A 25,829-nucleotide genomic window follows, 5' to 3' on the forward strand; every position below is an offset into this window, starting at 1 on the left:
GTGGGAGATGAGGAGGGAATTGTTCCCTGGCAGGGTGGGCAGGCCCTGGCACAGGGTGCCCAGAGCAGCTGGGGCTGCCCCTGCATCCCTGGCAGTGCCCAAGGCCAGGCTGGACACTGGGGACAGTGGGAGGTGTCCCTGCCATGGCAGGGGTGGCACTGGATGGGGTGTAAGGTCCCTCCCAACCCAAACCAGTCCTGGATTCTGTGATTCCAAGGGAAGTGAACCTTTGGGATTTCCCCCATGCCCACACCCCACATGGGGATGTCTCCTGCTCATGCTGTGCCCGGCAGGGGTGATGGGAGCAGCCCCAAGCCCCACAGGGCTGCAGCTTGCACTGATTCCCACAGAAAGCACCCTGCCCTCCCAGAAGGTGTTTTCAGTTTGCACCCTGGCCCTGTGCTCAGTGCCAGCTCCCAAGGACCCCGGGCACTGAGGGCTGAGCCCCCAGACCTACGTGGAGCTGAAGTCTGCCCAGTTGTTGGCTGCTGCTGGAGCCTCTGCGGGGGCAGGAGCTCCCAGGGACGTGGAGCTTTCCTGCACAGACACTTTGGGAGCAGCAGAGGGCTCAGCCACCGGCTTGGCAGAGGCTGGAACTTCACTGTCTGGGATTTTCTCTGCATAGTTTGCAGGGAACCATCCAGTCTTCCCCTTCAGTTCTCCACCAAGCCACCCTGGCTCTCCAGTCTGGCTTTCATCCACCTGCAGACACAGGAAATCAGAGAATTAACAACCACATCCTGCAAATGGGAATTGTACTGAAAACAACCCAGATCTCCTCTGCAGCAATGAACTTTTTGCAATGCAAGAGGACTTGACAAGTTTTTCCCCTTTTCTTTCCATACTGAAACCACAGAACCATGGAGCGGTTGGGGTCAGGTCAAACCTGTCCTGCTCCACCCCTGCCATGGCAGGGACACCTCCCACTGTCCCAGGTGCTCCCAGCCTGGCCTTGGGCACTGCCAGGGATCCAGGGGCAGCCCCAGCTGCTCTGGGCACCCTGTGCCAGGGCCTGCCCACCCTGCCAGGGAGGAAATTGTTCCTAATATCTGACCTAAACCTGTAATTTTTCAGTTCAAGGCCATTCCCTGTGTGCTGTCCCTGCATCCCCTGGAAATTGTCTCTCTCCAGCTTTCCTGGGGCTCCTGCAGGCCCTGCAAGGCCACCCTGAGCGCAGCCAAAGCTTCTCCTGTGCAGGTGAACAATGCCAGCTGTGCCAGCCTTTCCTGCCAGCAGAGCTGCTCCATCCCTCTGCTCATCCTGGAGCCTCCTCTGGGCTCTCTGCAGCAGCTCCAGCTCCTCCCTGCACTGGGCCCAGGGCTGGGGCAGCTCTGCAGCTGGGAAATCACCTGAGCAAGGCACAATCCCAATCCCAATCCCTTCCTGACCCCAGCTGGGAGCTCAGCCCAGGGCAGGGATGGATCCCCGGGCTCCTCAGGAGGAGCTGCTGCCAAATTTCTTTGCCTCGGGCCATTTGCTGACTCTGTGCCTCCCACTGGAATTTGCATCCTCCCTCCCCCTCCCGGTGCAAACCCATCCCTCATTCCTGCAGGATTTGAGTCCTCTCCTCTCTCTCAGCCCCTGGCAGCCCGAGGCAATCCCAGCAGTGAAGGCACTTTGTGTTTGACCGGGTCCATGTGCTTTTCCTGCAGTGCAGAGCAAAACTTCCACTGCAGCAGAGATGGGAAAGCAGCAGGATGGGAGAGGGGAGGGCACAGCTGAGGGTGGGTGAAAATGGGATAAAACACCGAGGGGCTGAATAACCCACACAGGGATCAGTCACACCCCAGCTGAATAATCCACACAGGGATCAGTGACCCCAGCTGGGCTGAATAACCCACAGAGGTTCTCCCTTGGAAAGATCATTCCCAGGCTCTGGGAAAGGCCCAGCTCCCGTGACAGAATGAGCCCTGCAACCCCACTCCAGGCAGGATTCCAGGCAAGATCCCAGCCAGCATCAGATCCCAGCCCAGGAATCCCAGCCCAGGATTTCCAAGCCAGGAATCCCAAACCAGGAACCCCAGCCCAGGAATCCCTGCCCAAGAATTCCAACACAGAAATCTCAACACAGAAATCCCAGCCCAGGAATTCCAGCCCAGGAATCCCAAACCAGGAATTCCAACCCAGGATCAGATCCCAGCCCAGCCCTGGGATCCGGCCCTGGGCTCTGGTGCCTGCTCCAAAATGGGTCAGGATTTGAGTTCCAGGGTGGGAGATCTCCACTTGTGTGAGGACAGTTATCCAAGGAGCAGGGATGTGGTGGCACAGAGAGCTCCCAGCTGGAGTGCAGCTGCACTGATGCCACCAGCAGCCTCACCTCAACCCTGAGCCTGCAAACTGCTGCTTTCCAGGGAAAGGCACCTTGGGAAGCACAGGACAAGCACAGGAGGGCTGAGGAGGAGCCAAAGGCAGCATCAAAAGCCAACCGTGCTCCAGGGTGTCTGAATTACTTTTGCTAAGGAGCTGGGCTGTGTTAGTTTGACCCCTGGTGGGCTCAAAGCCAAGGAAGTGCAGGGGAGGCAGCTCTGAGGAGCTCCCTGGCAGCACTCACCCACTCCCTGCTCACCTCCAGGGGAAGCAGGGATGCAAAGCAAGGCATGGTTAGAGCACAGCTCAGCACTGAGCACTGCCCAGAGCAGCCCTTTAACCTCCCTGCAGGGCAGCAGAGCCCCCAGGAACCTGCTGTGATTCTGGCCAAAATCACCTGAATAAAGGCAATGAGAGGAGTGACCCTGCTGGGGCTGAAGGGGTTAAAATCAAGTCCATAAGCAACGAGACTGAGATGGTCTCAAAGTCTCTATTTAAAATATGTGTAGTGCTCCTTAGAATCACAGATTCTGGGGGAAAATCTCATTTCCCTGCAAATCTCTCCTTTAAAATTATTTCAGTGCTCTTCAGAATTGTGTATTTTGGGGAAAATGTTATTTCCCTGCAAATCTGTCATTTAAAATTATTTCAGTGCTCTTTTTGGGGGAAAACCTTATTTCCCTGCAAATCTCTCCTTTAAAATTATTTCAGTGCTCTTTAGAATTGTGTATTTTGGGAAAAATGATATTTCCTTGCAAATCTGTCTTTACAAACTATTTCAGTGTAGAATTGTGTATTTGGGGGGAAAATGTTATTTCCTTGCAAATCTCTCTTTAAGAATTATTTCAGTACTCTTTAGAATTTTGCATTTTGGGAAAATTGGTATTTCCCTGCAAACCTATTTTCAAAAATTATTTCAGTGCTCCTTAGAATCACACATTTGAGGGAAAATGTTATTTTCCCTGCAAGAACAGGGATAAATATGTGCAGAACTGCCTAGAACCACATGTTTTGAGGAAAAATGTTATTTTCTCTGCAAATCTCTATTTAAAAATGTGCAAAACACTTCTTAAAATCACAATGTTGGGAAAATTGTTATTTTCCCAGCAAGTCTGCCTTACAGTGATCACTCTGTAAATCCAGGCCACCCCCATTTCCCAGGAAAACAAGGCATCCCAGCATTTCCCAGCAGCCTCCAGAGCCTCCTCTCCAACACCATTTCCTGCAGCTTTCCAACCTGTTGTATCCTCATCAGAGTCCTCAGCAGTGACCCTGAGCCAGGATTCACTTTGGATTTTCCAGGAACTCTTTCCAAGGCCACAAACACCCAATATGTAAAAAGCCAAACCAACCCCAAAAGGTTCCATTTCCCAGAACAGGGTTGTTTTTTTTAAAATAATGATAATTACAATTCAGAGGACTCCACAAAGTGTATTTTTCCAAAATCCACAGTTACTAAAATGTAAAAGCTCTTAAAATCAATTTTGTTGGATAGAACACTGTTGGGAATACACTTCCCCCAGTGAACAATATTTAAGAATTCCCCCAGGAATTTTCATTCTGCATGTTAAGAACATACTAATGATTAATTAGTATTAATATCCACTTAAGCCCTGCAGCCATGAACCAGGGAATTAAAACTCAGAGAGACAAAAGCAAACCTTGCTTCAGAGTTTGACACAATCCCTGAAAAACTGGAAATTATTCTCTACCAACACACCTGCAACCAGATTTTTGGGATTTGCAGTTTCCTTTCTTGCCACAGAAAATTGAAGGCAGCCCTGGCAGAAGCTGAAGGCTTTTCCCAAGGAATATCCCAATCCCTGCTTACCATGACAATGTCTCCAGGCTGGATGGTGATCTCGTCATGGCTTCTGGATTCAAAAGGATACAGAGCTCTATAATACACTATTTTTACATCCTCCTGAGCAGAAATGGTTAGAGGAGCTTTCTCTGAGCAAAGGAAACACACAGATACAGAGAGAAGAAATCAAACCACCTGATTTTTAAACACTTGGAAAATGGGGTGGAAATGGAGACAAGAGTCACCAAAACTGCAGGGTCTGCAGAACAACACCTTATCCCCTTTTTACACAAGGGAAACATAAAAATTGATTATTTGAATACAATTTTCTTATTATTTTCTCCTCTAAAAAAAGGGAAAATGTTAGAAACACAGAATTGTCTGGGTTGGGAAGGACCTTAAATCCCATCCAGTGCCACCCTGCCATGGCAGGGACACCTCCCACTGTCCCAGGCTGCTCCCAGCCCCAGTGTCCAGCCTGGCCTTGGGCCCTGCCAGGAACTGGAATTCCATAGCTCCTCTCTCTGGGCAGAATTTAGTTATAAAATGGATGCAATCCTTTGGACAAATATTTAAACCAGTTTTACATTCCCAAACATTTCTTGTGTGTATCCAAGCCACCTAAGAGGGAAGCAGGATTCCCACTACAGGCAAAAACTAGGATACAATGCAGGAAAAAGGCTCTCAGCTGAAAGTGAATGTGTGGAGGCAGAAAAGGGGAATTAAACCTTACATTTCAGGTCACTGGTCCAGTGAACAAAGGAAGGCAGGAAAGGAAAAGGGTGACTAAACAACATATTGTTCCTACTCTGAAAAATCCCAAGGCATGCATCCCACACCAAAATAAAAACTGCAGAAATAGTTTTGACATCTTGCATCCAGCCCCTTGCAGCTGAGATCCCCTTCCCTTGCCCTGCAGCCTCAGAGCTGTGCTGTCCCCTCTGCTGAACACCAGCCTCTGGGGAAGAGCTGTGCTGCCTAACAGAACCATTTTTGGAGCCTGGAGCTCAACCCATGCATTATTTACTTTAACAAGACTCCCAATCCAGCCATGAACTCCACCTTGTTCTATGTGAAATGGGAAAAGAGAAGAGAACTGAGCTGTCCCAGAGCACTGCCTGCTGCTGGACCCTACCTGCGTTGGACCATGGGGCCTGGCCGGGCTTGTTGGGCTCCTGGTGGGGCTGGAAGAGTTTACCCAGCTTCTCCTGCATCTCCTGCTTCCCCTTATCCTCACTGTCCTTCTTCTTGGGTAGTTCTTCCCTTTTTTGCTTGTCATCTTCCTGGATTTTTTTTTGCCACTGTGGTTCCTCCTCTGGCTGTCCCCGGGGTTTGTCCCGGTCCTGGATCCGCCTGGGGGACAGTGGGGACAACAGAGCCACTCACAGCAAAGCCACCAAAGCTGTTGGGTCATCTCCAGTACCAAGAGTCCTCTGCAGGGCTTTTCTGTGCCCTTACTTCATTTTGGTGACTTATCACTCCCCAGCATCTCCTCACACTGGGACTGATTCCCAGAAATCACAAACTCAGGGAGTGGTTTGGGTTGGAAGGGACCTTGAGGATCCAACCCAAGGTAAGACTCCAAACAGGCAAAGCAGGAAGAGAAAAGCAGGAATCAGACACCTGGCCATCCTTATCCTCATGCTGAGGGGCAAGGAGGAGAAGTATCTGCAAGTTTTACACAGCACTCCAGAGAATTACTGGGAATATTTCCCATTCCCAAATGCCAGAGTTAACAAGTCCTTCCCCTCCACCAGAGGACACCAAGAAATGAATAAATATTCCCTGCTGGAAACAATTTGCCCCAGAAAAGACAGCTGTGAAGATGTGAAGGCTGCCCAGTGTGCTCCAGTCTGTTCCATGGCTATTCCAGCCCTGGAATCCCTTCAGAATCAGAGCCAAAAGCCTGAGAAGCAGCTGCTCCTCACACCCTGGGTGTGCTGCACAGAACAGACCTTGTTCAAGGACAATGCCAATTCCTGATCAAAAACAGTGGGAGGGAAAACCTAATTCATGGAATCCCCAAATCCCTGGTGCTGGCACAGCCCTGCCAGCCCATGGAGTGCCAGCTGTGCCCCATGGGCACCTTGTCCCCAGCCCAGAGCACTCAGTGCCACCTCCAGGGCACACCTGCAGGGATGGGCACTGCAAAGCTCCCTGGGCAGCCCCTGCCAAGGCCTGAGCTCCCTTTCCATGGGCAAATTCCTGCTGCTGTCCAACCAATCCACTTCCCAACATCAGAGGGTGGCACTAGAGGACACAAACCTCATCTGCATCCCTGGAAGGTTTGGGCACACAGGAATCAGGAATATTTTCCAGGAGTGCCAAGGGAGGTGTTACATTTAGGGCTCCACTAAAGCAGTTTGTTACCTCTGAGCTTCTTTCTGCTTTTCCAGCTCCACTGTCTTCCTTTCCTGCTCCTTCTGTTTCAACTTCTCAGCTTCCAAGCTCTTCTGCTTCTGGAGCTGCTGTTTGTTATGGATTTCTCTCAGCTCCTGGATTAAAAAAAGACAAACAGGTGTAAAAATCCACTCTGTGAATCAGAACTGATGGCCCCAAAGAGTTCCCTGTGAGGGGACAACACCTGGCAGTGGCTGGGGATCTCTCACAGTCACACTCCTGCCAAATGCAGATATTTCAGGTTCATTCCCAGAGCCTATAAACCACCTACTGATTTCCTATTTTTATCCATTAAAGGGTCAGGAAACCAGAAATCCTTTAAATGAGACTCTAAAAAATGGACAAAGCTTAATCTGAACAGTCACTTCTGTTTTGTTTGTTGGTTTATGCAATCCATTTATTGAATTCCATACACAAATCTGCCCTCTGAGCTCTCACAACAGCAACTCAATCAGTTTCATTTGCCAATTAATGCTGATTTACTAAAGAACCTTCAGGGCTGGTTTATACACAGGAGAGTGAAATCCTTAAGGAATGTCTTTGGGATGAGTCATGGTACAGAGAGTATTCATTCATATATGTGTCAGCTTTTCTTCAATTGCCTGAAAAATTAGAATATAAATAATAATAATAATACCATAATATTTTCCTCAAGATTTGTTCTCTGCATTAACACCTATTAACACAAATCCAACCTTTATTTGGAATTTCTTTGCATGACCTGGAATTTTGCATCTGAACTCCTCAGCATTACAGTAGAAAAAGGGAAAATTTACCTATGACAACTGAGGATTTTCACTGAAAATAGTTCACTTCAAGATTTGGTATCTTATCATGAAAATACGGTACAGGTGAGACTGAAACAATTAATCCTGGAAGTATTTGGATGGTTTTTCAGAAATTCACAATTTACAAACCACAGGAAGTTTTCATTCCTCATGCACTGACCCAAATGAGAAAATTGCATAAAAAACAAAAAAAGAAATAGAAGTGATTCAAACCCACGGGATACAGGGGTGAAAGCTTCCAAAGGGAAGCTGATCCTGGTGGCCCAGGTCTCAGCTTTATTTCATTAATGCTCCTCAATTTTAAATTCAGTGAAAACTGAGCTCAGCATCATTAAAGAGAGAACCAGTTCCCAGGGAAGTTGGAATTAAAGAGACATTTTAAGAATTTTTAAAGTTTTTCCACAGACATTTTAACACACTAATCCCTCCCAGCCAAGCTGATGTATTGGGTCAGTGTTCTGTGAAAGGATTTTTCTGTGACAGGACTGTGTGTTAAGAAAACCAAACCTAGTTCATAGTGCTGGCACTGGATGGGACATTTCTGGAGATGAAAAAATCCCATACACATCCCTTTTGGGCCAGTCAGGAGGAAACAAAGATGTGCTGGGCAACGTTGCTTTGCCAATGGGAGGATGGGGGAGGAAGAGCCAGCATCTCCCACAGCTGAACAAAATTCTGCTAACACCTCAAGAGCCAGGACACTTCCAGCTGGATGCTGAGCACACCTACACTCATCCTGCACAGACACAGCTCCCAGCTGGGCATTCCCCCTCCTGTGCTGCAATTCCAGGGGCAGCCTGTCACAGACATCTTCTATGAAAAATCCTTTTGCTAGGATCTTTTCTCCTGAGAAGCTGAGAGGTCTCAGAGGAAAAGAAAAACAATAATTACCTGCTGCTGTGGAATGCAACAGGTGCCTCTTTGATTGGTCTCATGTGGTTGTTTTTAATTAATGGCCAATCACAGTCCAGCTGGCTCAGACTCTCTGGTCACTCACAAGATTTTATTAACATTCCTTCTTTTCCTTGCTAGCCTTCTGATGAAATCCTTTCCTCTACAGTTTTAATACATCATGTTAATATAATATCTATCATAAAATAATAAATCAGCCTTCTGAAACACGGAGTCAAGATTCTCATCTCTTCCCTCATCCTGAGACCCCTGTGAACACCATCACAGCACCCCAAGGCTTTGCTCATTCCTGGACCAGGAATGCCTTACCTTAAAAGCAAAGCAATTGTTCCCCTGGCATTTAAATCCAAACAGAGCAACAAGGAGGGTTTGAGGTGTTACAACAGCCACATTCATATTATTGAATAGGAACTGCAGCATTTCAATATTCACTATATACAGCCAAGTCATTTGCTACAAAACCTTCATGGAAGAAGTGGAGTTGTTTTAGTCCAGGTTGTGCCTTTTTGACAGAAAGACAACACGACCTGGGATGTTCAGGGATTACAATCCGAGGTTTCCATCAGATCTCCCCCTGAGACAAGCAGAGCATTTGCTCCCAGAGGAAAGGACCCTGCAGCTCTGTGCTCCCTGAAGCTTTTCCAGAGTAACCCTTTCCTGCCCATTCCCCAGCTCCCAAAGCCCCTGCTTTGGCCTTGGCAGCCAATTCCTCCCTTCACCCCATCCTGGGGGTTGTGGGCAAAGGAAGGGAGCTGCCACCCCTCTCCTACCTGGAATCACAGGTTACAGTGATGTGTAGGGATACTTTCCATCCAAGTGTTTGCTTTTTAAAAATTCTGTACATCATGACCAAAACAGGCAATTTAAAATATTGAAGTTCCAGATGAACAAAAGACAAAAATAACACTACAACTGTGCCCAAGTTGCAATTCAAGGCACACCCCTCAGGCAGGCATAAGGATTAGATAAAAATCTAATGCTAAACTCTTCAGTCTGGTTTTGGTTTGGTGCTGGCACCCCTCGGCAAACAGTGACTCAGTGAAACTCTGCACACTCATCTGCTTAGGGAAAGTGAAGCACATAACTGGAGGAGGCTCAGAGAGAGCTGGGTCCTGCCTGAGCAGGCCATGGAGACCTTGGGCAAGGAGTGTAAGTGCTGGATGCAGCCCAGGAGGAGAGCCAGGCACTGCAGCATTGCCTCTTCCACTGCCACTGACTGGAAGAAAGAAATGCTGAGATGTAAAGAGGGTTGGGAGCAGGAGTGCCCTGCTGACACTGACACACAGCACCGACAGCCACAGGACACACGGACAGCACTGGGACAGCTCAGCCCACTGGGGGCCTCTGCTTCTGCCAGGCACTGGGAAAGAATTCTCAGCACAACCACGTCACAAACATGAACTCAGCCCTTGTGTGCTTCTGGGCAGGAGCAGCAGCAAGAAATTCTGGATTCTTCCATGTTATAGGAAAGGGGCATTAGGTGTTTGGAGCTGGGAGGGTCAGTTTAGACCCAGGGATGTTGGGGAGGAATTCTGCATCCTGAGGGTGGGCAGGCCCTGGCACAGGGTGCCCAGAGCAGCTGGGGCTGCCCCTGGATCCCTGGCAGTGCCCAAGGCCAGGCTGGACACTGGGCACAGTGGGAGGTGTCCCTGCCCTGGGATGGGATGGATTTAAGGTCCTTCCAACCCAGACCATTCTATGATCACAAAAGAAACAAGTGACCAGCTCCATTTCATTGATATCTGCATCAATAGCAATTATTAGATCTCTAGGCTGAGATCTTCAAAGTGCACAGAAGTTTCACTCCTTCAGCCCTAAGACACAAAGAAGTGGCCAAACTTTCAACCTTGTAACAAACTCAGTCACTTTATAGCCAAATCCAGCCCAATCCACCAGGGGTTATCTTGTATCAAAAACTGCCCCAAATCCCATTGGAAAGGATACCTGAGCAGCCAAACAAGCTCCAGCAACCTCCTGAAACCAAGTGGCTCTACCTCAAGACATCCAATACTACAATTCAAACCACCTGATTTGCAATATTAATAATATTTTGCAAGCCTGAAAGCTGTTGGTGGAAATGCACCAAATTCTCTGAATATTTCCCACTCCAAAGGACTCATCAGAAGGAACTGAAATCAGTTGTTTTGGAGAGGTGAAAAAAGATTCAGCAGAAGAAATATTTCTCTCCCTAATCACTCCTATGGTATTAAGACACACAGCAAAGATGATGTAATTTAACACTTGTATGAAGTATTCACTTATCACAGAACATAAAAACATGGAGACAAATCCAGAGTATCCTGTAAACTGCTGTGGTTTGGAAAAGTTGCCTGGTAAACTAAATTACACTGATTAAATCCAGAGTTTGTAATTTATTTGTTTGATAAAAATGTGTTTTAAAAAGGAAGAGTTCCATCTTTCTCATCTTGACCTATTATCCCTTAATTTACAAGAAACCTTTATCATATTTAGAGCTCAGATGTGGTAGAATTGTTGAGACACGATTTGAAAAATGTCCCATTTCATTGTGAGCATTATCCAGCTGCCTGGATCATGGATAATCACACAGATGGCACCACAGCACACAGCCAGGAACTGAGAACTCAACAACTTCTTCTGCTATTTAGGGAAATTATGAATTTAGTATTATTTACAAGCCAATTTCTACCTATTGCCAATGTCAGTCACTTTTCCAGTGGTGGTTCCTAGAAGTTGCCACAGATTTTTGATTGTTTAGGTAATTGTATGTGAGAATGATGGGAGTTCATAATGACGTGGCTTGGAGTGATGTGATCACTGATATGAGACAGCATGTGATATTTGTGATATATATAAACTATGTACTATGGGAGTTCATTAGGACCTGGTTTGGAGTGATGTGATCACTGATATGAGATATCATGTAATATCATGTGATATACCTGGTTTGGAGTGATGTGATCACCTGTGTTCTCTGTGGGTGGAGAACTTCCACTTCACACAACTCCCAGTAAATCCAGGATTCCAGGAAAGCCTTCACTGGCCTTGAGCACAAAATTCCCCAGAGGGTGCTGGCACTGCCCAGGGAATGGGCACGGCCCCGAGGCTGCCACAGCTCCAGGAGCCTTTGGCCAGCGCTGCCAGGGATGCCCAGGCTGGGCTTGGTGGGCTCTGGGCAGGGCAGGGCTGGCACTGGGGGATCCCTGGGGGTCCCTTCCCTCAGAACATTCCATGGTTCCATGAAGAACAACAGCCATGGAATCACTGCTGCACTCAGCAGTTTCTGAATGGTTTCTCTACCCCTTCCATGCTGAGCCCACCAAAATTCATGTGCCTTTTTAGGGTTTTAAATTCAGTTATAAAATCCTCCAGGCCCACCAAAATATGCCTTGCATATCTTGAGAAACTACAAAAGGGAGAAGTCTCTGAATTCAGCTCCCACTGCTCAGTTCCAGAGTAGAGCTGGGGCTGGAGCGTGTCCAGGGCAGGGAACGGAGCTGGGAAGGGGCTGGAGAATCCCTGAGGAGCTGGGAAGGGGCTGGAGAATCCCTGAGGGAGCTGGGAAGGGGCTGGAGAATTAGAGCTGGGAGGGGTGGAATTAGTGGGGGGTGTGGGAGGGGGTGAATAGGTGGGAGGCGCTGAGGGCGGGGGGGCTGAGGCGGGAGCAAAGGAGGCTCAGGGGCCCGTGGCTCTGCACACGCCCGGAGGGCACAGGCCCGGGGTCGGGCTCTGCTCCCAGGGCACAGGGACAGGAGCAGAGGGAACGGCCTCAGGCTGGGCCAGGGCAGGCTCAGCTGGGACAGCAGCAGCAATTTGCCCATGGAAAGGGAGCTCAGGCCTTGGCAGGGGCTGCCCAGGGAGCTTTGCAGTGCCCATCCCTGCAGGTGTGCCCTGGAGGTGTCTGGATGTGGCCCCTGGGGACAGGGTTTGGGGTGATGCTGGGCTGGCTCTGGGTGATCCTGAAGGTCCCTTCCCACCCTGACAATTCTGGGATTCTGTGATTGCTCCTCCTCAACTCAGCAAGGCAGAAATCCCCACAGACAGCTCCTCCTGATCTGCTCCTCCTGGCAGGTGAGTCCCACAATCTGCTCTTCCCAAAGAAGTGTCTCCACAACTCCTTATCAATTGATTGAAATCACTTCTCCTGTTAAACTGCACAACCATTTACCTTTAGTCAAGGCATTCCTGGATTCCCGGCACATGCTTAATAGGCAACTTCCATTTTTAATTACCATCAGCTTGTTATCTGAGAAGTGCATCCCTTCAATATTTAAAAGATTGAGTTTTGGGGGACTGGTCTGGTTTTTTTTTGTTTTGGTTTTTTGTTGTTGTTTTTTGTTTTTGTTTGTTTTTGTTTTGGTTTTTGGGTTTTTTGTTTTTGTTGCTTTGTTTTGGTTTTTTTTCTGCTGTCACAATACCAAGACTGTTCACCCCTTTCCCATTTATGTTTAGGTAATTTAAGATCAAACCACACACAGGCACTAATTTTAGAATTAATATCCTTTGGTTCAATTTGTCACTTTTAAAGGGCTCCATTTAAAAAAATAATACCCAAGAAGCACACCATGCTAAGATGTATCCAAAAACCACATATGAAGAAAAACTAAGCAAGGTTTAAACCTCAAGGATTAATTAAGCAAGGATTAGACCATTCTATTTTCTTTTAAACATAAATTGTGCCCATTTTGTTTGTCCTGTTTCTCACTCTGCTGAGATTCTCCCTTTCCATCCTCCCCATCTCAGACTGGGAGAGTCATCTTCAAATGAGCCTTAAAACAGAGCCTCACTTCTAGTTTTTCCTGTAATTATTAATAACTCCAATTGAAACAAGCTATTTGTTGCTTAAATTCAACCCCACCTTCCATCCTAAATTGGTTGATTTAATCCCAGTTGATCAACTTTCACAACAACCCCATTAATGTCTGTGTCACAGAGATTTTCCTGCTGAGTATTTGTAGTACAATTTGTGACAGGAAATGGAGCATTTCTGGTCAGCTTTCAGGAGAACCCACCAGTGGAATTAGCAGATAAACTACTTGAACATTGGAATAGTTTATGAAGAAATGAATGCTATTACAAGTTTGTAACTCCAGACTGATTTCCAACCTCTCTCTGCAGAACCCTGACATTGCCAGTGCAGAAATACACCAAAAAAAAAAAAAATCACAGTTTTAACAAAGACTGAGCAGTAAAGCATGAAACCACAAACCACAGGCAGCTACACTCAGGGACAAGCAGGAGCACACAGACAGCAGATAACAATTCTGGGTGGCAGCAGAAAATCAAGTCTCTTTTATTCAAGATTTCAATTTGAACTCCTGATTCCAGCAGATGTGCTGACCTTGTCCTGCCCTTCCTGGATGAAAAGCACAGAAATTGGTAATTTCATTTTGGCAATCACACACTCGGAATCAGGGCTCAAATCTCCTCCTGAAGAGACTCTGCAGATTAAATGGAGTCAAACCCTGAGTTTGAAAGCTGAGCAGCATTTTCTTAAATAAAATACAAATTAAATCAAATCCTCAACAGACAGGTTGAGAATGCTCCCCAAACTGACATTCTTAATCATTTCAGTTCATTTCCCCCCCCACAGTCAGGTTAGAAAAGAATTAACTGAACATTCAGAAAGGCTTCAGGAGCCCTGGGTTACCTTCAGCTGATTATTGAAAATATCAATTTCCTGCAGTTTAGATCTGGTTTCTTTCTCCACCTCGTCCAGCTGCTCCCGGAGCTGCTGCCGTGCCAGTTCCTTGGCTTCCAAGGCTCTTTTGATGGTGAGCAGGGAATCCCCTGGTTTGGAACACATGCTCAAGTCAGTATTTCCTTCTGTTTCGGTCACAGAAAGCAACATTTTCCCATCTGCATCTTGCAACACACAAAGCGCAATTCCAGGGGACACCCCAAGTGAGGGAATGTGCCCTGGCCCAGCTCAGGCATGCCCCAAAATCTACTCACTGTGCAAACTGTTCTGCTGGACCTGCTTGAGCTGATCATTGAGCAGCTGCTTCTCTGGAATCAGCCTGCCCAGCATCTGCTGGGACTCCTGGAGCACAGACAGGGCCAGGGGAAACAAAAACAGAACCAGGCACAACGGTGAGAGAGGGAAACTGCAGCCACCACACCTCCCATCTTCATTTCTGCTTGTTCCCTCACTGCATGATGTGTTACTGCTTGTTTCCTCCTTTGTGTTATGATCTTATCCAAGCACTGCCTGTGTGACACCCCCACAGACCCCAGACATTCTCTGCCAGTCGTGGAATTGATCTGAATCTCATTGAATATTGAACCTGGCCTGGAATTACCCAAAACTGAGGGCAGGGAGACAAGGCTAAATTTGAGGAAATGTTCAAACAAGCACTTACAAAATGTTTAATTCTGATTTTAATAAATGAAACACAGAATCCCCAAATCCCTGGTGCTGGCACAGCCCTGCCAGCCCATGCAGTGCCAGCTGTGCCCCATGGGCACCTTGTCCCCAGCCCAGAGCACTCAGTGCCACCTCCAGGGCACACCTGCAGGGATGGGCACTGCAAAGCTCCCTGGGCAGCCCCTGCCAAGGCCTGAGCTCCCTTTCCATGGGCAAATTGCTGCTGCTGTCCCAGCTGAGCCTGCCCTGGCTGTCCCCTCCACTAATAGTTAATTCATAATATTAACACAACAGTGTTAATGATTAGTAACTTAGGTCAGGAATAGAAAGACAAACATTTACAGGAAGAGAAAATAAAGACTTCCCTTTTAAAGGAAAATATTCTGGCCAAAAGCCATGAAACACAAGCCCTGTGGGATGACAGTCCCTGAGTCCTTGACCTCTCCACGCTGAGCTCTTGGCAGGGGATTCTGATCTCAAACTCAGCACGTGATTGGAAGGTTGTGAAGTGCTGTGTTACAGAGGTCCTGCAGAAGATGTGTGTAACACAGCCCTGTGTGTTCCAGGGCTCCCTGCAGAAGGTGTGTGTAACACAGCCCTGTGTGTTACAGGGGTCCTGCAGATGGTGTGTGTAACACAGCCCTGTGTGATACAGGGCTCCCTGCAGAAGGTGTGTGTAACACAGCCCTGTGTGATACAGGGCTCCCTGCAGAAGGTGTGTGTAACACAGCCCTGTGTGATACAGGGGCCCTGCAGAAGGTGTGTGTAACACAGCCCTGTGTGATACAGGGGCCCTGCAGAAGGTGTGTGTAACACAGCCCTATGTGATACAGGGTCCTGCAGAAGGTGTGTGTAACACAGCCCTGTGTGTTCCAGGGCTCCCTGCAGAAGGTGTGTGTAACACAGCCCTGTGTGATACAGGGGTCCTGCAGAAGATGTGTGTAACACAGCCCTGTGTGTTCCAGGGCTCCCTGCAGAAGGTGTGTGTAACACAGCCCTGTGTGATACTGGGTCCTGCAGAAGGTGTGTGTAACACAGCCCTGTGTGATACAGGGGCCCTGCAGAAGGTGTGTGTAACACAGCCCTGTGTGATACAGGGCTCCCTGCAGAAGGTGTGTGTAACACAGCCCTGTGTGATACTGGGTCCTGCAGAAGGTGTGTGTAACACAGCCCTGTGTGATACAGGGGCCCCTGCAGAAGGTGTGTGTAACACAGCCCTGTGTGTTACAGGGCTCCCTGCAGAAGATGTGTGTAACACAGCCCTGTGTGATACAGGGCTCCCTGCAGAAGATGTGTGTAACACAGCCCTGTGTGATACAGGGCTCCCTGCAGAAGATGTGTGTAACACAGCCCTGTGTGTTCCAGGGCTCCCTGCAGAAGATGTGTGTAACACAGCCCTGTGTGTTCCAGGGCTCCCTGCAGAAGATGTGTGTAACACAGCCCTGTGTGATACAGGGGCCCTGCAGAAGGTGTGTGTAACACAGCCCTGTGTGATACAGGGCTCCCTGCAGAAGGTGTGTGTAACACAGCCCTGTGTGATACTGGGTCCTGCAGAAGGTGTGTGTAACACAGCCCTGTGTGATACAGGGGTCCCTGCAGAAGGTGTGTGTAACACAGCCCTGTGTGTTACAGGGCTCCCTGCAGAAGATGTGTGTAACACAGCCCTGTGTGATACAGGGCTCCTGCAGAAGGTGTGTGTAACACAGCCCCTGTGTGATACAGGGCTCCCTGCAGAAGATGTGTGTAACACAGCCCTGTGTGTTACAGGGCTCCCTGCAGAAGGTGTGTGTAACACAGCCCTGTGTGTTACAGGGCTCCCTGCAGAAGATGTGTGTAACACAGCCCTGTGTGATACTGGGTCCTGCAGAAGGTGTGTGTAACACAGCCCTGTGTGATACTGGGTCCTGCAGAAGGTGTGTGTAACACAGCCCTGTGTGATACAGGGGTCCTGCAGAAGGTGTGTGTAACACAGCCCTGTGTGTTACAGGGGTCCTGCAGAAGGTGTGTGTAACACAGCCCTGTGTGTTACAGAGGTCCTGCAGAAGGTGTGTGTAACACAGCCCTGTGTGATACAGGGGCCCTGCAGAAGGTGTGTGTAACACAGCCCTGTGTGTTACAGAGGTCCTGCAGAAGGTGTGTGTAACACAGCCCTGTGTGATACAGGGCTCCCTGCAGAAGGTGTGTGTAACACAGCTCTGTGTGTTCCAGGGCTCCCTGCAGAAGATGTGTGTAACACAGCCCTGTGTGATACAGGGGCCCTGCAGAAGGTGTGTGTAACACAGCCCTGTGTGATACTGGGTCCTGCAGAAGGTGTGTGTAACACAGCCCTGTGTGATACAGGGGTCCCTGCAGAAGGTGTGTGTAACACAGCCCTGTGTGTTCCAGGGCTCCCTGCAGAAGATGTGTGTAACAGAGCCCTGTGTGATACAGGGCCCCTGCAGAAGGTGTGTGTAACACAGCCCTGTGTGATACAGGGGTCCTGCAGAAGGTGTGTGTAACACAGCCCTGTGTGATACTGGGTCCTGCAGAAGATCCTCTCTCTTTGGAGGATGTCACAGTCATATTTTATGAAAAATCCTTCATTGGGATTTTTTCTCCTGTGAAGCTGAGAAGCCTCAGAGGAAAAGAAAAACAATAATTATCTGCTGCTGTGGAATGCAGCAGGTGCATCTTTGATTGGTCTCATGTGGTTGTTTTTAATTAATGGCCAATCACAGTCCAGCTGTCTCAGACTCTCTGGTCAGTCACAAGATTTTATTATCATTCTTTTCCATTCCTTTCCTTTGGTAGTCTTCTGATGAAATCCTTTCTTCTATTCTTTAGTATAGTTTTAATATATAATTTTCTTTCAATATAATATCTATAATAAAATAATAAATCAGCCTTCTGAAACATGGAGTTAATTCTCATCTCTTCCCTCATCCTGGGACCCCTGTGAACACCATCACAGGAGGATCCTATAAATGTATTCCCTGTAGAACCCTGGCCCTTTCCAGAGCATGAAGTGCCACCTCACACACTTTTCTGAAGCCTGGACCTCCCAGCTCAAGTTGTCAAAACACCTTCAGCAGCACGAGGTGAAACAGCACCTGAGTATCAATGTGCCATCTTTCCCACAAACCCAGGAACTTCTCTGAGCAGGTCTCTGGAACTGCAGGCTTTTGAGGAATCAAGCAGCTAACAGCTTCAATTTGTCATGGAGGATTGTAAATGACATCACTGAATGCTAAGAGTAAATGTCCTGTGATCCCTGAACACCAGAGTGAGCCCCAGGGGTGTCGTGGGCTCCCCATCCCTGGCAGTGCCCAAGGCCAGGCTGGACACTGGGGCTGGGAGCAGCCTGGAACAGTGGGAGGTGTCTCTGCCACGGCAGGGGTGGCACTGGGTGGGATCTGAAGTCCATCCCAACACAAGTCATTCTGTGATCCCACAATTCCACAAAAAGTTTTAATTTTGGTTAAAGCCAGGGTTGACCGTACTGCCACGGCTCTAGGCTGTCCCACTTTCCTCCTGCAAACCCTGATGGGCCCTGCAGTGGCCAGCTCAGCTCTGAGCATTATGCAACAACTGCAGCCTCCTGTGAGCTCCTGATGTTCCAGAAAATACCCTGAGACAGCACACAGCACAGTCAAGGACTTTAGGAATTCACAAGTAGCAAAGCAGCAGAATTCAGATAAGCTACAGATTAGATTATGAGGAGCTGCACATGTCCCTCACAGCTGCAGGGCCTGACATAACCACAGAGCTCTCCCAGTCCCTGAGGGACATCCCAGAAGATGAACACTCCAACCCTGCCCTGCCCTGGGACAGCCTCACCTCCAGTGCTGGGACAGTTCTGGGTGTGTCAATGAAAGACCAGAAGCTGTTGGAAAGGGCCCAGAGGAGGGACACGGGGCTGGGGAAGGGTCAGGAGGGGCCCCCCGAGGTGCCTTGGGCAGCCCAGCCTGGAGCAGCCTGAGCTCAGAGCTCCCCGGGGCTGCAGCTCCTCCCGAGGGGCAGCGCAGGGACAGCTCCGAGCTCTGCTCTGGGACAGGGACAGCACCAGGGAGCGCCTGGGGCTGGGCCAGGCCAGCTCAGGCTGCACAGCAGGGCAAGGTTCTTGCCCAGAGGGTGCTGGCACTGCCCAGGCTGCCCAGGGCCATGGGCACGGCCCCGAGGCTGCCACAGCTCCAGGAGCCTTTGGCCAGCGCTGCCAGGGATGCCCAGGCTGGGCTTGGGGGGCTCTGGGCAGGGCAGGGCTGGCACTGGGGGATCCCTGGGGGTCCCTTCAGCTCAGGACATTCCATGACTGCCATCCTGGGACTATTGTGTGCCTGGAAAGATGGGAATCAGCAATATACACAATCTATAGCTTTGCTCTGGGTGGATGAGCTTTAAGGTCCCTTCCAAACCCAACCCCTCTGGGTTTCTGTGGCTCTGAGAATGCTGCAGATCAACCAAGCAGCAGAATGAACAACATGAAACAGAAATTTTCCTTCTCCAAGTACAAAAAGCACCACAGGACAGCATTTGAGGGTGGAATGTGATCACAACATCAGCTGCTTTGTTTGTAAAGGCCAGAACACTTCCAAAGATCCCAGATTACTCAATGCACCAAATAGTTTGGGGAGTGTGTAAGGACAGAGAATGCCAAGGCATCCTGAAGGTCAAGTCCTGTTTCCTGAAAGCTCAGACAAGCATGGAATAAGCATCTAGCCAAGAACACCCACCACATGGATTCCACATACTGAAGAAACAGATGAAAGAAATTAACAGCATCACAAACTCTGGAAACTTGTGCAACAAGAAATGGCCAAGAGTTGAGCAATGTCCCACATGGAGGGGAAATCAAAACCCAACTCCTGCCCCTTGGACAAGGGAAAATTCCCTTCAAATCACCCAGGAGCCCAGGTGTGCTGCAGGTGACAGCACAAAGGTGTTTCCAGCACAGCCCAGTGTCTGGGGAGCAGGATCTGCTGAGAGCCCTGCAAGCAGCCCAGAGCCAGGGAACTGCACACATCCTCATCCCCAGCACTAACTGGGACACCACTTCTCCCACAAGCTTCATGAAACTGCATCTTGGCAGTAATTAATAGGCTGAAGGATAATTACTCCTCTGAATCAACTCATCTTCCCACAGCAAGTGTCAGATGTATTAAACTAAACTACTTCCAATGAAGTATAGATAATGACAATATTGACTTTATAACCTTTTTGAGAGTTGAGAGGATGAAAATCTCCTTTTTTAAAACTAATTTACATCTTTGTCTCTCCTCTAGAGATGAGATAGGAAATTTTACAGGATATTTGAAAAAATAAATTTTTTTTCAGGAAAAAGCTTTAAGGTTCTCCCCAGACAAAATGTGGCCTTTTCTCCTAAGTAGTGACATTTTCTGGGATCACAATTGGGATAAAAACACCTCAAGTGACACTAAGGGAAATACCAGTGGTGGAAATTCTAGAAAACATAGAAAACAATGAGAGCAGGCATCACCACACAGCCATAGCCATTGCTGCCAAAACACCTCAAAGCCCAAAACCCAACAGAACAACTGTCCTCACACAGGGCACCACTAAATGCTGGTTTGGTTTCTTTTGTTTGTTTGTTTTTGTTAGGGTTGGGACTGAAAGTGTTTGAGATGGTATTTTGTGTTTGGACTTAGATGTTTATTATTTTTTACTTACATTATAGTTTTATAAGTAGTGAGTTTTATAGTACTTAATTAATAAGTTATAAAATAGTCTTGTATTTATTTTATAAGGTTTTCTAAGGAAAAATTATTTAATTATGAAACGACATTTAAATTCTTTTTATTTTTAACTTAATAACTAATTACTTTTTAATTTAATTACTTTTTAACTTGATCATTAATTTTTATAATAAAACAGCAGGATTAGGTTTTAAGGCAGGTCTTACACCTCAGCTCCATAAATGTGAGATTCTTTGTAGTGCTACAAACACACTGAGAGCCCCCATGACCAGCCAAGAATTAATTTCAAGCCCTATGAATTATTTAATAAAGAGGAAAATTCCTGAATCAAATACTACAGCCCATTGAAAAACCCTTACAAACTACAGTGAATATTCTTTCACTAAAGGCTGCAGCTCTCATGTGACAGAATTTCAGTAATTTCAGAATTTCAGTAAGAAAGGCAAATGCCAGGCTTAGACCAACAACTCCCTGGTTTCACTGGGAGCTTCCATTTCCAAAGTTCATGATTTTTTATAATTAAAAAGAACCATCAAGAAGCCTGCAACCACTGCAGTCAGTTCTGCAAAACTTCCACAGGACAATTTCCTTCTCCTCCCCCCCAGAACCACCTGCAGCCAAAGCCTTTCCTGCTCCCCAGCAGGGGCCCAGGAGGATGGAGGGATGACCCCAGACACACCTGCAAGTGTAGGAAGCAGTTCCTGGCACCTCTGAAGGACATTCATTTACAGGAATGACAAATTAAGTGTGAGGAACAGCTCATTCCAAGTTTGCCCAGGATATTGATGGTTTTGAGGAGGTCAAAATTCAAGGCTAAGAATAAAAATAGAGAACCTTTTCTCACCTGTAGCTGCTGCTGCAAATGGGTGATTTCTGCAATTCTGAGTTCTCTGGATTTATTTGTACTTTCAATTTCTTGTCTTTGGGTCGACAGCCGACACCTGATATCCTGAAGCTTCCCCTCCAACTGGTTTCTTTTATCATTCTTTAAAAGAAAAGAAAAACATCTATTTAATAATTTTTTTTACCAAAATGCAAAGTGCAAGTCTGGATCTAAAACCTTCTTTTAAAAACTCCTTTTTTAAAACTCATTTACATCTTTAGTCTGTCCTCTACAGATGAGATAGGAAAATTTACTGAACATTTGAAAAAATATTTTTTTTTTTTCAGGAAAAAGTGTTTAAGGCTCTCCCCAGACAAAATTTGGCCTTTTCTCCTACATAGTGACATTTTCTGGGATCACAATTGGGATAAAAACACCTCAAGTGACACTAAGAGAAATATCAGTGGTGGAAATTCTAGAAAACATAGAAAACAACCAGAGCCAGGGCACAGTCACCACCAGGCTGTGTTTGTGTGGGGAATTTGCAGGGCAGCCCTGATGAGGGGAGAGAATGGTGCAGCTGACTCCATCCTATTAGAAGGCTAATTAGTTACTTTATCATACTATATTATTTTATATTATATTACACTATGTTACATTACATCTAAACTGAATCTGCCAAGCACTCAACTGCACAGCATTTTGTGACTGTCAGCTGACAGCCCTGATACACACTTGGCCCTGATAGGTCAAGGAAACAAAATATTATTATTTTGGGTAAATAATTTTCATATTGCATTTTACTTTTGCACAAACACAGGCACAGCAAATAAGATAAGAATTGTTTTTCCTTTCTCTGAGATTCAGAGAATGTGAAACCCAGAAATATTCTTGGGGAGAACTGTGCCTTGCTTTTCTCTGTGAAATGTGGTGACACTTGTGTGCTTGAGCTGCTGCTCTACCACTCACCAGAGCTTCCAGCTCGAATTCCAAGGTTTTCTTCTTGGCCTTGAGCACCACGATGTCCTCCTGCTCCTTGTTCCTCTGGTTCAGCAGCTCCTGCCGCCGGTTGCGCTCCCACTCCAGCTGCCTCTGCCTCTCCAGCTCCCGTTTGGCAGCCTGCAGGGGCAAACCCAACAGCTGGAATTTGGGGTGTTCCTATGCTGAAATTCAGTTGGAATGTTGGTACAAATGGGGCTGCTCTGGGCTCTGCACACACAAATTGCTCAGGGCTGCTTCCAGGCACAGCAGGAGATGCCTTGGGAAGGCTGACCTAGACCAAAGACCAAACAGAGCTCAAGAATAAAGTAAGGATTTATGAAAAGGATCTCCTCCATGGATGCACCTTGGGCAGCACCAGAGCCCAGCCAGGGCTGCACCCAAGATGAACCAAAATGGCCCCAAAATGCACGGCCGGGCACGGGGTCTGTCCCTGGGATCAGTTCTGCTCCATTTGCACCTTGCAGTTCATTGTCCCATTCCAGCTTTAGCCCAGGCAGTCCCACCCTGCTTGTTTTTCTCTCTCCAGCCCACGGTGTTTGTGCTCCTGGGCTGAGATTTGGGTCATTTGTCCTTGGTGCCCAGCTGGAGCAGGAATTGTTTTGTCTCCCTGCTCTGTGCACAGAGCTCACCATCCCATAATGTGAAGCTCAGACCCAAACACTAAAGCAGCACAGAATGTGAAAAATATAAAAGCTCAAACTTGAGGTATCACAGAGGTGACTGAACAGAAAACCTCTCTGTTTTCCAAGATCCAGTTTGCTGATTTAACAGTTGTTTAATACCAGGAGAACTCTCCAGGACAGATTCAAATCTCTTTCCAACCTCCAGCATGAGACCCGCTGCAGCTTTGCAAAGAACAGCCAAGTGTTTCCGTGCTGAACCTATCACAGTTTGGCCATGGGAGAAAAGGGGACATTTTTGAGTTAACCAGGGTCAGTCTCCTTTAACAAATTAAAGGCCAGGTTGGATGGTGCTACTTGGTCTGCTGGATGTTATCCCTGCCCATGGCAGAGGGTTGGAACTGAAGGAACTTTAAGGTTCCCTCCAACTCAAACCATTCTGAGACTCTATGAAATGAACTCAGCCCTGGAAAATCATGAGTGCTGGATCATTCACGCCCCTCTTAATATCAAATAGAATAATATAACAGTAATAATAAATATTATCTTTAAAGAAATGAGAGGTCAGGTTGTCCTAGATGTCAATGTCTCATCCATTCATTACACAGGAAAAATGAAGCAAAAGCTGCCCCTTCCTTGCCTTTAACATCCCAAAAATTTTAGTTCCTGCTTTAAAAGTTTCCTCCCCATCCTGGCAGGAACACACTGAGTGCCCAGCACTCACCTGGATGCTCCCAAGCTGGGGCACTGTTGGAACCCTGGTAACTGAGAATTCCAGACTTTCTGTGCTGCCAGGCACTGACCCCCAGAGAACACTGCACTGACCTGAGGGCCTGGAGAAGCTTCCAGAATGGAATGGCAGGACTGGGATTGTGGGTGTGGAGTTTGAATAGAAGTGTGTGATATCACAGGGGGGGAAACTCAGAGTTTAAGGGTTTAGAATACAGGAATAGAGAGAAAGCAAGATGGAGGTTTTAGGGTGGAGGCTGCTCCTTCTTCTTCACCTTTTTCTCCATGGGTTTGGGTGGTTTTGTACAACTGGATAAAAAAGTCCCCATTGCAGGCACGGGTAGTTGGGTATTGGGTTAGAAGTAAAAATAATTTAGGTGTCATTTCTTAATTGGACAGTTTATTATTATTATTTTTTACAGGCCTTAAAAGGCCTTGTAGAGAGAGAGACAGGGCTCCATTTTTAGTTTGTTGGAGTGAAGAGCTGCAGAACTCAGGGTTGGTGACAGAGATAAGAACTGATAAATATCTGAGTCCCTGTTGGAACCAAGGACATTCCTCTGGTTGCCCTGGATGGCTCAAGACTCTGGCAAGGGGCTCAGAGACCTTGGCATGGAGTCAAAGACACCTGTGCCTTCAATTTTAGCCCATGGAAAAAATGACCAGCTTTGTGTGAGGAGTTACAAGCCACAAGAGTTTGAATAGAATGATGGTGAATTTATCACAGGGTGAAAAAGTAGAATTTTGGGGATTTAGAATGGGGGTTCAAGAGGCAAGATGGAGGAATCTGGGCATGTCCTGTCCTCCTTCTTCTCCTTCTTGGCCTCCATCTTCTGCTGTGATGGTGGCACTTCTGGATTGGTTTAGAGCAGAGACAGACTGTCTAACATAGGTGATAGGTATTGGAAAATTATTGTAAATAAAGTACAGGTAGTTTTTAGAATAAAAAACTAGCACTGTCCCAAGGTGGTCAGTGTGCCTCAACCCAACCTGCTGGACAGATCTCAGCAGGTCAGAGAAAGAACGTAATGGATAAGAGAAAATAAACAACCTTGAAAAGCAGAGCCCAGGAATCTCAACTTCTTCCTTGGTTGTGGGGCTGGGAAAAAAGACTCTTTAATACCTCAGGAGCCATTCCAGCAACACAAAACCCGCGAAGTCCCAACAAGAAACTGTCTCACATTTCATCCCGACCTTGGCTGAATAAGAAGCCAAGACTGCAGAGGGCCCAGCCCCCGCTGTGCTCCCCTGGCTCACCTCTCTCCTCTCGATCTCCTTCCTCCTCTCCTCCTCGCGCTGCCTCTCCAGCTCGCGCTGTTTCTCCAGCTGCTTCTCCAGCTCCAGCTGCCGCTTGCGCTCCTGCTCCTGCCGCTCGCGCTCCTTCCTCTCCTGCTCGGCCCTCTCCAGCTGGGCCAGCCTCTCCTGCTCCTTGCGCTGCTGCTCCAGCAGGGCCTGCCGCCGCTTCTCCAGCTCCAGGTTACCCCGCTCAAAGTTCTCCCGCTTCTTGTCCTCAAATGTCACTTTGTGCATGGAAATGTGGGGAAAAAGGACTGTTAAACTCTGCCATTGATTTAGGAACAAATACACCACAGAGATCCAAAGGGATCCCCAGCAAAGGGAATCCACCTTCCAGCAGGGATAGCCCTGCAGCTCCCCACTAGGGATAACAGCTCCACAGGCCAGCGTGGGCCTTAGTGTGGGAAATGGATTTGCAGAGAGCTCTCAGGGCCTGGCAGAAGGCTCACCCAGTGTGCATCTGTGTGCAAACTTTGAGACAAGAAATGCTGACTTAGAAATGCCATGGAACAGGACAGTCATTGCTGAGAGAGAAATTGAGCTAGAATAAAGTTTCAGAGAATGGCCTTGCAGAATGGCCTCTAGGTACCTTGGAGAAATAGAACTGAAAGACTGACATTGCTGATCCCCTCAAATCACCCCCTCAGCAAACCAAGGAGGGAATTCCCATTCCTCAGGCCTCCAGCTTTCTCCACAAAGCTCAGTAAGTGGGGATAATTTAGACAAACCATTCTCCAGCTGATCCTCCATGAGGACATGGATCTGGAATTCCTCTGTACATGGGGTAACAGAAGCAGTCCCAGAGCCAACACTTCCATTAGTGCAAAGAATTCAGCTGCTGACATCATCAAAAGGCCATTATGCAAATGACCAGAACTTAAAGTTGCAATTCTCATTAGATTACCCATTAGTGTCAGGAAAAGAAATGGTTTAGATTCTTGAGCAGCTGAGGCCAGGAAGTCTGGATTCCTGCAGATCCACATCCTCACCACCTACTGTCCTAAAGAACAGCCTCACTTCCAGCACAGCTTCCCTGACGCCCCTCTGCAGTCCCAGGGACTGTCCTTCCTCCTCCTCCTCACTCCTCAGCACCTCCATCCAAATGGTTCTTT

The 25,829-nt window shown here is 47.7% G+C and overlaps 1 protein-coding gene across 3 annotated transcripts in view; it reads right to left on the minus strand.

Moving 5' to 3' along the window:
* ITSN1 (intersectin 1) overlaps positions 1 to 25,829 on the minus strand; it is a 109,762-nt gene that overhangs the window by 38,226 nt on the left and 45,707 nt on the right. For all 3 annotated transcript variants that reach the window (XM_030969082.1, XM_030969167.1, XM_030969255.1), the window contains 9 exons: positions 24,679 to 24,941; positions 22,040 to 22,189; positions 21,092 to 21,232; positions 14,146 to 14,233; positions 13,841 to 13,980; positions 6,482 to 6,606; positions 5,247 to 5,464; positions 4,139 to 4,260; positions 458 to 702 (listed from right to left, as the gene is read on the minus strand). In XM_030969082.1, coding sequence (XP_030824942.1) covers positions 458 to 702; positions 4,139 to 4,260; positions 5,247 to 5,464; positions 6,482 to 6,606; positions 13,841 to 13,980; positions 14,146 to 14,233; positions 21,092 to 21,232; positions 22,040 to 22,189; positions 24,679 to 24,941 — 1,492 coding nt within the window. The remainder of the gene's footprint in view (positions 1 to 457; positions 703 to 4,138; positions 4,261 to 5,246; positions 5,465 to 6,481; positions 6,607 to 13,840; positions 13,981 to 14,145; positions 14,234 to 21,091; positions 21,233 to 22,039; positions 22,190 to 24,678; positions 24,942 to 25,829) is intronic.

Source organism: Camarhynchus parvulus, chromosome 1 (assembly GCF_901933205.1).
Source record: "Camarhynchus parvulus chromosome 1, STF_HiC, whole genome shotgun sequence".
NCBI lineage: Eukaryota > Metazoa > Chordata > Aves > Passeriformes > Thraupidae > Camarhynchus > Camarhynchus parvulus.